This window comes from Gossypium hirsutum, chromosome A11 (genome assembly GCF_007990345.1).
Source record: "Gossypium hirsutum isolate 1008001.06 chromosome A11, Gossypium_hirsutum_v2.1, whole genome shotgun sequence".
Classification (NCBI taxonomy): Eukaryota; Viridiplantae; Streptophyta; class Magnoliopsida; order Malvales; family Malvaceae; genus Gossypium; species Gossypium hirsutum.
This window is the reverse complement of record NC_053434.1, coordinates 47,794,853-47,807,545: the sequence shown is the minus strand read 5'-3', so window position 1 is coordinate 47,807,545 and position 12,693 is coordinate 47,794,853. Positions and strand designations below refer to the sequence as shown.

Below are 12,693 nucleotides of genomic sequence, written 5' to 3'. Positions count from 1 at the left end.
CATAGCTCATAATACAAACTTTCATGTAATTTTACACAAAATATTCACTTAAAAAACTGAAAATTTGGAACATTAACAATAATTGTTCCATTTTTTTTAATTATAAACTTTTAATCATAGATTTCTTAATTATCAAACATTACAAATTTTGTACAAAAATTTAACAAATAAATATATCATATTTTAATAAATAGTATGGAAACTAGTGTATATAAATATAACATTTTATTAAATTACAAAAATAAAAAATTCCAAAATTCCCAAAGAAACGAAAAGGAAAACATTACAAAAGGAGAGGTCCCTACTCGTACCTCTGCGATCAGCCACCCTATTTCCCACTACTATCTCCCATCACCCATGCTCCTAACACTTACCATGGCCACCTACACTGCTCTTACCGCTACCTCCCGTGAGGCATTCAAGAAGCCCAACCTCCTCGATTCTCGAGGCTCCTAGGGATTGTTTCTACTCTCTCTCGATCACCACTAAGTTGTTTTTTGACCTTTTGTTTTTTTCCCTTTTCTCCGATCCTCTTGGCCATCATCAACCTTTCCCACCATCAACTTCGACAGCCACAATTGCCCCTCTCACCCAAAACATCCTCAACCCGTGTTCTCCACTATGAGGTTATTTCTAGGTTTTTAACATTATAAATAAAAAATCAATTGAACCCTGCATTAAATTCGCATAAAATCAATTAAAAACAAAAAGAGTTTAGTTTTGTGTAAATTTAATGTAGTAGCTCAATTAATTTTTTTTAAAAATTATTTTGTTAAGAGTTTTTTTAACCTATAAGCGGTTTTTAGTTGAATGAGACTTGATATGATTGTACATCCAAATAACCCTTATTTCTTAAACAAAATTCAATAGTGTTGGTCTCACTTGTTTTATTTGTATGATTTCTCCTCACATTATCGTCTGTTAACCTCTATCGAAGGTTGATAAATATAAATTTAAACGACATTTAAAGCAAAGGAATGGAAGAAGTGATAAGTTATGCCAAATCAAGCAAGGTTCGAATTTCCAGAACAGTTGGAATTGTAGCTTAACAAAAATTATTAAGGAAACCTTTCTATTAGCGACGAGATTAACGGCTGAGTTAACAGTCAATCCCTTGTAAGAAAAGGAATAAATCCAACCGCACTCCCAAATAAAACCTCATTTTCTACTCTAATACTTACATCATCCTCAACCTTAATTCCATCTTTTAATGAGAAAAAAAATTTTATGACAGCACTGTAGAGAAATAGAAGAGCGATCGAATAAGAAACAATCAGAATTTGTTGATCAACGGCGAACTGAAAACAATTTTCTAGGAGGCAAAATTAATTTTTATATTTCTATTATAGTTATAATGCAATTTCACTTATATATTTATAGTTTTAGAAAGACTAAATTAAATTTTTTTGTACTTTTTAGGTTAAACTATAATTTTATTATTAAGTTAAAACTTTATAAATTTAAGGAGCTTAAAATAAAAATTTTCTCATTTGGAGGCGAGACCCCTGCCTGTTACCTTGTTGTTGATCAAGCATGCATTTTCCATTAATGTTTGGTCAAATTTTGTTAATAATCCCTATACTATTATTAAGCTAGCTGTACATTTAGTATCTGTAATCTAATTTCATCGTTTTTAATCTTTATATTTTTTAAATTTTAAAATTTCAATCCTGACATAAATAATAGTAAATTATATTTTCTTTCAAAAGCTAATGCTATATTAACTTACTATTTCCACAAAATATTAAAAAAAACATGTTATTTAGTTAATAGATTTTAACAATTATTGTTTGAATCAAAATTGAATTTGAAAAGTATAAAGACTAAAAATAATTAAATTAGAGAACAAAGACTAAAATCATAACTTATATTTAACTTAGCAGATTTAACTGCTAAAGTTTGGTCAAGACTGAAATTTCAAAATTTGAAAAATACTGATACTAAAATTAATCAGACTAAAATTTCAACTAATTCGATAGATTAATTAATAAGATTTGGTAAATTTGTTTGTGATGTGAAAAATAAGAAGTTTGAATATAATTTTTAAACAAGACAATTACTTGGGGTCGAGAGCAGCACCAAAGATACAAGGGTCTTAGCTCCCTTTATTTGATGATATTGTGTTTTTAGGCCTTTAAAATTTATAATATTATAATTAAAAAGGTAATAAAATTTCTATTTTGACCCTCTAAAATTTTACAATTCAGTTTTGTCTTTCACTTCATCCTTTGTTGGAGTGGTGAACAAAGGACGTAGCATTGACGACGTTTACATGATGCTTAAATCAAACTTTGAAAATAAATTTGGATAAAAAAATTAAAAAGTTGAAACTAAAGAATGGTATGGTAAGTATATGAGCTTTAGGTTTACGATATTTCCCATGCAAATTAAGGGCAGCAACCATTTTTATTCTTTTAAATTCTCAACCATTTTCGACTTTGGGCTCTCCTCATATTTAGTCAACTTTCTTATCAACTACCATTTCCATACTGTTGCCTTATTTTCTCATAAAAATTATATATATATATAATCATGATAATTTTTTAACAATGCCGTTAAATTATGTGTAGTTAATTCAATAATTCTAATTAATTGTTGTATACTTTAATAAATAAATCATTTTATATAAATGGTTGATTTTTTTATAATTAAATTTATGTCATGTATATTTTTAATTCTAAAAACGTTTGGCCCTCCGTTCCAAAAAAAAAAAAAGGTTATATTTCAAATTTATATCAACAAAAGGGGCAAATCACAAGTGATCAAAATGTTAAAATTTACAGGTTTGGTATATTTACTATTGTAATTTTCAATTATCTTGTCGAGGATTTGAAATTGTAATCCACTAATGAGAATACCCATATCATCTGTCATTTTCTAATCGCTAAATAAGCAAAACATTAAATTTGTAGACATTGATAATCAAAATGTTATGGACCGAAAATAAAAGAGTTCAATTTTTATTTTCATTACATAATTCTTCTAAGTGGTTGGATCAAAAGGTTTGGTCAATGTCTTGATCCCAACTTACCCTATATTATTTAAGTTACAATAGGAACATAAAAACATCAAAAGTAGGGCAAGCAGAAAGGAAACCCTTTTTATTAATTATTTTATTGTGTGGACAGCAAGACAAAGAAGGAGCTTCTTTTGTGGGCTAAACCTGAAAATGAAGTAAATTAATTGGTTTTCTTCTTTGTTTTTCCCTTCAATATTCATCTTATATTTGTTTACTCCAAATGATTGTTTGAATGTTCCAAAAGCATTCATTAACTAAAACTTGTCACCAATTTAAAAGAAGGGAATGTCAAAAAAGATTTTCTGAATTGTAAGATTGCTAATATGAACGTAAAACTAGCTAGATTCCTTTTACCCACTCCAAATAAATATACGTGTGTTTGTGGGAAGTTTTTGTTATTGGTAGGTCCACTGCTCTTATAGTAAAATAGCAATTGACTTTACTAGTTTCCACCATTGCTGCACCTTGGAACCATCTCTATGTTTATGACTGTTTGGAAAAAGAAGAAACATTTTTACGTAAAAATATGCAAAGGCTGTCTTATATATACATAATTCTATATATTAATGTACTCTCTGATGTTTTAGAAAGGATTATACGTAGGTATGAACAGTATGCGTGCATAAGCAAGTAAGCAGAAAAGAGAAATGGAGTAGCTGCAAACCTTTTCTTTTAATCTCAAACATATTCAAAACAATAAGCTACAAAAGATTGTGAAACAATGGATCTTGAAATAGTTGATGATCATCAAGCCAAACTGAAGGAGCAGCTACGTCAAAGTTTGAAGAACATGAAGCATCCCCCAAATTGCTGATCAAAGTCTCTGTTACAGATGGAACCGCGGAAGGTGAAGGGAGCCACGTTGAGTTGCATGTATTCTCTCCTTGGCTCAACACAGCATGCTCTTGAGCTTGAGCTTGAGCCTGCGCTTGAGCCTGAGCCTGAGCCGTGTCGTCCTTACTCGAAGACGATATTCGATAATCACAAGGGATTTGTAGGTCAGGTAAACGAGAGAAAGGGTTTGAATCATCGAGACCTTGAACCGAAGCCAGCTGGGGTGGTGAACTTAAAAGTGAATTTGAGATATCCATGGTTTCCATATCCGTGAAAGTGGTGTGCATGTTGTTAGAGGGAGATGAAAGGGAAGGTGGGTTTTGAAGAAGATATTGCAAGCATTGCAACTTAGCCATTTGAGCAGCTTCCTCCCATGGTTGCTGTTGATCCATAAGCTCTTTCAGGTTGGCCAAAGCTATCAGATGAGGCAAGCTTGAGAAGATATCAATTCGAGGCCTATGAGTCATAGGATCAATTCCCATTTGGATAAGCTTTTTCCTCAAATGGGTGTTCCAAAAGTTCTTTATTTCATTATCTGTTCGCCCCGGTAGGCGGCTTGCAATTGCTGACCATCTTGTCAAATATCAAACAAAAAAACAAAGTCATAAATTATTGAAACAACACTCAAAATATGCAAAAACAAACTAAAAATTCATAATAATTACTTGTTTCCGAGGATGGAATGGAGATTGAGAATTGTTTGCTCTTCTTCCTGGGAAAATTTCCCTCTCTTAATATCAGGCCTCAAGTAATTAGTCCATCTTAGCCTGCAACTTTTCCCACATCTATTAAGACCTAGGACATTACAACAAAGAGAACATTAATGAGATAAATTAGAGGGTAGTGGAAGAGGTAGGCAGCTAGTTGATTCAATTCATAATTTCATATATATACCAGCAAGTTTTGGGAGAGCTCTCCAGCTACCATGGCCACTTTCTTTGATATATTTGACAAGTTTCTGATCTTCTTCAAGAGTCCAAGGACCTTTCTTAAGACCATTTTCATCACAACAAGGAGACCTTCCCATTTTTCAATATCTATGCAACTTTGCTTAAAACTTTGCAGCTTCCTTGCCTCCCTTCAATCTCCACCATCAACTCAAAAGCTTACTATATTTATAGAGTTTGTGTTCCCTAATAAATCACGCGTACGTGCTAATTTCCTATTTGTGGGCGGAAAACATCATTGTCTTTTATTTCTTTTAACTTCTTCAAACGTCAAATTCTCCTATCAGTCCCTAGTTACATTTTAAATTTTAAAATTTGACGAAACGGTAACCTTTAAATCTTACCATTTCTAAAATCTTATACAATCTTACTATTGTCAAATACAAAATGTCATATCAACTCGTTATTCTTACATAATAGTCACAAAAAAAGTCATGTTATTTTAGTTAATGGAATTAACTGGAGATATTTATGAGTCGGATCGAGCCTAAGCATGATATTAATATACGTTATAATTGTCCAAGTTCAACCCAACTCAAAATATGACCTAAAATTTTGCCCAAACCCCACATATAGAGGTGATCATGGGTCGGGCCGGGCCGGGCCAAGATAAAATTTTAGGCCCGTCTACTAGGCCTAGGCCCGGGCCCGGCCCGGCCCGGCCCGGCCCAAAATATGGGTCTAAAATTTTGTCCAAGCCCGGCTCGAAATAAAATTACTAAGCCCGAGCCTGGCCCGGCCCGGCCCATATTGATTTTTTTCTTATTTTTATTAAATAAAAAAATTTAAAAATATAATAATCAAATATATTTAAAAACATAAAAACAAATATTAAAACAAATAAAAATAATACTAAAACAATTCTTAAAACAATACACAAATTAACAATATAATAAAAAATAGTTATATTAAAAATTTAAAATAATTTAAAAAATAAAAATATATATATTAATATATAATTCGGGCCGGGCCCGGGCCAAAAAACTCTTACCCGAGGCCCGACCCATTTTCTAAACGGGCCTCTTTTTTTGCCCAAGCCCATTTTTAGGGCCTATATTTTTACCCAAACCCTCCCATTTTTCGGGCGGGCCTTCGAGCCGGGCCGGGCCGCCCGACCCATGATCAGCTCTACCCACATATATTTGCAAATAGCTAACTCAAATTAATTTTAAGGTTAGTGGCTCACCTATATTATTTTTAATTTTTTTAAATATATATTTATATTAATTTAATTTAATATTTAATAATTTTAGCAATTTTTTTATTTATTAAAATTGTATATATAATTATCTTAAAATTCTTAAATGTTTACACTATAGTAGTATTATATACTAGTATAAATTTAACTTTTATGTGTTATAAATTACGTAATATATAAAAATAACATAATATAAAATATTAAAAACTTAAAAAATGGCTCGGACCGAACTCAAACCTTGAATGTTCAAGGTCAAGCTTGACCCAGTATTTTAAACATGCCTAATTTTTTTGTCTAAGTTTATTTTTCGAATCTAATATTTTTACCTAAATTTTCTCAAATTTCGAGTGAGTCTTCGAACCTAGATAAATAGCACGCTCATTTACATGTTTAAAATTAACTACTATTGTTTGAGATAAGATTGAAATTTTCAAAATTTAATTGATATGTATGGTAGAGAAAATATAACCTTAAAATTTCAACCAAACCCTTATCATTTGTCAACGAGTTTCCTTTTTTGTTTTTAATTTAATTGTAAAGGATGTTTGTTTCGATTTGACCTTTGGTGTTTTCAGATTTCTAAATGGAGCCTCATGTTCATAAAGTAACTCCATTACATCAATGGCGACCCACAATCATATTACAGAAAAAGAATGACAAGTTGATATCGTAACTCATCCATCATTTCTTCATGTGTTATTAAAGTACTAAAGCATCTCTTATAAATGTCAGATACGCAGGTCAAGAAGAGTGGCTGCTTTCACAATTGTTGCATTAATACCCTTCAACCTTTTAAGACTTGTAATTTATTTGGATTATGGGGACACAACTTTTAAATCAATAAATCTTTAATTCAGTTTGAATATTTTACTAGGTTAGCAGAAAAATAATCCCAAATCTTAATAAATTGAATTGAAGGTCAAAGAAATAGTTGTTAAAGGCTACAATTTAGGATAGAATAAAGGAGTTTGTCAATTGACAAAGTATATACATACTGACATTTATTGTTAAACCTACCATTAGATTGAAATGACTACATCTATAATTTGTATTATAATAATTAAATTAATATCAAAATAATATTTTTTTTTATTTGAAGACTCGTATGATTAGATTTTTAATTAGTTTTCACTTGAGAAGTATTATAATTGTTTAAAGGTCAGATCTTAGCACGTTAGGTATTGTCATTGGTAAGGGTTTTGTTTTTTGATTTTGTCGAGAGTTTGAATACTTAAAGAAGCAACGAATTCATTAAGTGAAAGTGTCCATTAAGTGCAAACACTTTCAAGAATTCAATCATGTCATATCAAAAAAAAATGAATTGAAAATAAAAAATGTAATGCTATTTACGCCTTTAATCGTCTCATTAAGTAGGACATTCTACTTTATCACTTAGTCTTTGTTGATTACTTTATAACTAACTCGAGGGACTTAGTTGGGCTTACCCATGGGCCAAATAGCCAATTCGGCTTGGCTTAGGTCGAGTTTAGACAAGAACTTTTATCCTCAAATAGGCCGACCCAATTCAACTTTAAATTAAATGATTTTAAAAAAAATATTTTATTTAAATTTAACTATAAATTATATAAATATATTATTTTTTTAAAAATAGTAATAGGTTTTTTAAGCAAGTTGGCTCGAGCCCAGTCAATCCTAAACATGAATACTTTTTTGGAATCAGGCATAGACTCAACGCGGCTCATGGACACCTCTAGACCAAGGGTGGTTAATATATAAGCAAGGCTACAATCTTATACCAAAGCACACCACATCCCAAAGACAGTAGAAGCCTATAAGGCCCCAAGCATTCAGTAGTACTAACTATCGACCAAAGAGCAAGCCACTTTTGTAACACTCCAAAACACAGCCTAAAAGTTTCGACCAGATTCCAGAGGTCACATTGGTCACTAAAATGGCCTAACCAAAACACTGATCAATATTCCAAAATTTCCTTTTGAAAATCATTTTCTCTAATAATTTACTGAAATCGAAAATAAGCTTTATTTATATGCTTTGCAAACGTTAAATTTAAATATCACTTAAAATTTATTTGAAACCAATTTCACATCTTATAATCTTTTGTAACCAAAACGGAATAGTGATTTCGAAAGCTAGAACTTCAAACTAGAAATTTGCAATGTAACAATAAAACCTTTTATCCTAATAGAAGACCAAAAACGGTTACTTTAAATCTATACATGGAATCACAGTTAGCTCAAAAATGAATGTCCATGTGCAAAATCATATAGTGTCCCAAAACCAAAAGCCATAACTTTGCGAGTCCAAAATCCAAAACTCATACTATAGTTTATATAATCTTCCTTACATACCAATCAAAAAGAATTTACTGAGTTTCAAAGAAAACTTATTAAACCAAACCAAAAAATTAATGAAACTCCAAGACCCCCAGTTTGCTGAGTGACCTAAACACGTGGATTACCTGAAAGGAGGAAACTAAGGGATTGAGCTATGAAAGCTCACTGTGAGTCATAAACAAACGTAACTAGACAGTGTTTAAACAAACACACATTTTTCATACCAAATCCCTGAGAATCTAACACATCACATAAACAGATAATTTCGCAAATTTTATTAATAGTTCAGACTTGGTACTATCTTTTTTATGTAATAGATACAAATTTCACAACCAAAGAGTCATAAATATAGCACTTACTCGCAACAGAACAAATGCAATTCATGCTCAAATGTACCTGTCCCAATTTCAACCTATCCAACCGCTACACTCTATCTTCAACCATCCGACACACACCAAATAGGGTAAGTTAGACCCTTCCATCCTCTACACACCAAGTTTTGGGTTATGGTGGACCCATCAAACCAATCACACCTTATAGTGGTCATTTGCAACATAATTGTTATGCAGTCAAACTGCTAACTTTATTATGGATTTACTGCTGAATTTATAGTAATGTAGTTTAACTGCCAAATCAATCCTCCTTCACTTCATATCCCAAACCCAACCACAAGTGCAAATGAAAATAATAAAATAAATATGGGCATTCACACATTTGGTTTCCGTACTCGAAAAAACTTTTTGCAACCAAATCAGTTGTGCAATAACATAATCAAACATGTTCATGTTCAGTCATAATTCACCACATCATACCCTTAATCAACATTTATTAATGAAATCCATGGCATAAGCAGGTCTTAATTTACACATCCGTTCAAACCCATAAATCAAAATTCTCATAACAAGGTCGCATTACAACTTATACAAATAACAAATTAATACATAAATTCATTTATAACAACAATGTCGTACAAGAAAACACACTTTCTAGTCATTTAGCATTCAATACTAGAGTCTCAGTTACCCTTGTAGAAGCTTACACATGTAAAGGAATATTCCAAGATTAAAACTATTCATTTACCAAATAAGAAGCAAAAACTAACCACAGGATTTTTTTATTAATAGTTCAGACCGTGTGATAGGGGTACACGGCTGTATAGCTGAGGGACACACGCGTGTTATAGAGATACACGGCCATGCCGCTAAACTATGTAACTCTCTAAAGCATGTGACAAAATTACACAACTTTACAAGCAGGGACACGACCATGTGGTTGAATGACACGCCAGTGTGACTGAGACACACGGCCGTGTGACTGAAGGAGACGTCCCTGTGCAATAAAAAAAATCCCTAACAGAAGTCACATGACCATGTGGCCAACCCGTGTGACCCACGACCATTTGGATCGCTCGTGTGTGGAACACTCCCGGGTGACTCAAAAACCACTCTAATCCTTGCTGCAAAACCCAACAATTCAACACCAAATTGACCCCTAATTACGAATTATTTAGAACACACCTGAAAGACGATGCCCACGCACTAACGATCAACTAATGCATCTCAATTAAATGAGTCTAAAACTCAATTTTACAAATACGCTCAACCTTAATGAATTTTGATTTAAACCACATACAAGAATCAAAGAACCCAATGTAACCCTCAAGAAATTAACACTTACACTTACTCGATTTGACACTTGATTGAACAGAGAACACTTTGTGGAGTAACAATTCACGATAATAATGTTGAAATCAAAAGAAAAATTGAAAGACAAAGGAGAAAGAAGAAACTAAAAATAATAATAAATCAAAATCTGAAATTTTTGGGGAATGAGCTTGACGTAAAAGAAAAAAACGTTAGAGTAGTCAATTTTGGGATTTCTTATCCTTTTTCAAAATATTAAATAAGATTAAATAATTAGAAAATACTTTTAACAAAAGACCAATTAGATTTTTTTTAATAATAAAAAAATGAAACCAAACCCAAAAATAAATTTAATTCTCACTTAGCGCTCACAAGGATTCAAGATCGAGATCTAAGGAAAACTAACACTTAACCACTGAACCACTAAGCTCATTATTATCTCTAAAATGCAAAATCTCACTTAAAGATCCATCCAAACCACTGACCCTAACCAACAAACCTTAATTCTTCTAACCCCACTTTCAGAGTGTTACAACTTTGGATAACAAGTAGATATCAAAGACCAATTGCCTTGTTAGAAAGGATACCCAAGCAACCAATGTCATATGCCAACAAACTCGAATGCCAACATGGCTAGTAACAGCTAAGTTGAATGAACCCGACAACACAAAGTCTAGGTATAAATACCTCAAGTACAACTCTAATTCTCTCCCTACACTTTTATTTCTTTAAGTGCTTAAGTTCATATTTCCTTCTTCATTTGTTAACACTCTTTACATACTAGAACATCTAAGAGTATCTTTAAGCACATGCTCTGGCACATTGTAGCTCACCTTCACCCTATAAGAACCTAGAAGTCCCAATGATCAAATGATGTTATTGGAAGCGATGCACAAAGAGTAAGAATTAAACGAGTAAGACATAAGTATTTGGCTAAGCATAATAAATTCCTTGAAAACGCCTATATGCCCTAACTTAGCAAATTTTGAAAGAAAAGGTCCATAGGAAGAGTATGTGGCAAACCGAAAATATTCTGTTTGCAAGGACCTCTGTAATAGGAATAGTTAGGGGAAAGTCATAAAAGGGCATGGTAAGATAAAGCAAGGAATAATTGTATGAAAGTACAAATATATGAATTTGTCGTATAGTCATAGAAGGGTATGATTGGCAGAGTAGTACTCGCCCAGATACACTTTTTGGCATGTAGCATAGCCGGACTCCAATATGAAATAAGGTAATAACGATTTCCATGTCAAATTATTAAGAGTAGTGCAATGAGACTTATGGTTATGTAAAATGAACTATAGGATGTGAGTTCACGTTAGTGGCATAGTACCCCCAATAGCCATTACAGTCTTGTGACAACTAAGTTGTAAGGAAAGCTAGATAAGAATTAACTAAACATGAATTGGAAAGGTTAAAGGCTAGAGGAGTAATAGAGTAAGTACTTAGAGGTGGCAGATTTTGATAAGGCCACTCAATCTTGATGTGATGTTTACCAAGTTCCCATTGTAACATCTTAAACTCGATCTAGACATTATGGCCAAATTTAGAAAGTTACATTGGCCACCCAAATGGCCCAAAAAATATTTCGTAGTTTTCAAACATATTTTTAAACCATTTGCGTAAATCGTTCAAAACTAGTGGAATCGAGAATTTTAGAAATCAATGATTTTGGTGTTTTACGTATTTGTAAAAGTTTGGTCGCTATTCAAAACTTTCATAATTTCCATCATATTTCAAAATTGTTTTTTTAATCAAAACTAAAGAACTTGACTATTTGTCACTATTTAAAAAAACATGTTAAATTTATAAAACATAATGTCTTTTGAAATCTCATTTGTAAACATTATAAATTTTGAAACTAAGTCTAATTTTATTAATAACTCATTTCTCAAATTTGCAGCAGAAAATGTAATATTGGCATATTTTTATGAAAATCGAAACGAACCATTTTGTTAAAACCCTATTTTGCTAAAAATCAATATTTCATGTAAATTCAATAAAACATCAATAGGCAATTTAAAACCTCAAAAACTAAGTCATATCTTTGTCTAAAACTCGTTTTCATTGTCGAAGCGAGAAAGAGTGATTTTGTCAAGTTTTAATAAAAACTAATTTTCATGCATAATCTTAATCAAATACTAATTTATGCAGTTTTTAAAACTTAATGCCATGCAAGCAATTCATGCAAATTAGAATGAAAAATCCCCAAAGTAAAGTCCTATGCCACAGTCCATATTCAAACTTATTACAATCCCAAAATAACAAAATGCTAAAATAATCTTTAATTACATTAATTTAAAAAGAATTTTAGGAAACTCTTCCAAATGCCATCATCGAATCCTAACCTCAGGGTTATTTGTAAAATTTAAAAACTAAAGGGGGTTAGCTATAAAGCTTAGTGTGAATCTTAACTCAAGTAATAAGCGATAACCCATTATACAAATAAAAGTAACAAAAAGTTAAATAAAAATGTGCACATACTTATCATACAACATAATCAATTTTATGCACGTGATCATGGCAACGCAATCTTTGTAAAACTATTATGCAACCTTTCATAAAACATCCTACCCATCAATGCTACACTCCAAAATTGAGTTCCCCAAAACTCATCCATCCAAACACTCTAATTTTTAGACAAGCCACCAGTACTACAAATAAACTGCCAGTAATGCAGACAAGCTGCCAATAATGTGGACAAGTTACTAGTAATGTAGATAAACTGCCAGTA

At 31.8% G+C, this 12,693-nt stretch overlaps 1 protein-coding gene across 1 annotated transcript; it reads right to left on the bottom strand.

The window, feature by feature from the left end:
* Nucleotides 1-3,672: 3,672 nt before the first annotated feature.
* On the bottom strand, nt 3,673-4,942 carry LOC107905448 (transcription factor MYB93). The gene is made up of 3 exons (XM_016832107.2): nt 4,748-4,942; nt 4,519-4,648; nt 3,673-4,426 (listed from the first exon to the last, which is right to left on the bottom strand). The coding sequence occupies exons 1-3, from the start codon at nt 4,878-4,880 to the stop codon at nt 3,721-3,723; spliced, it is 969 nt and encodes a 322-aa protein (XP_016687596.1). The 5' UTR covers nt 4,881-4,942; the 3' UTR covers nt 3,673-3,720.
* Between the last annotated feature and the right edge of the window lie 7,751 nt (nt 4,943-12,693).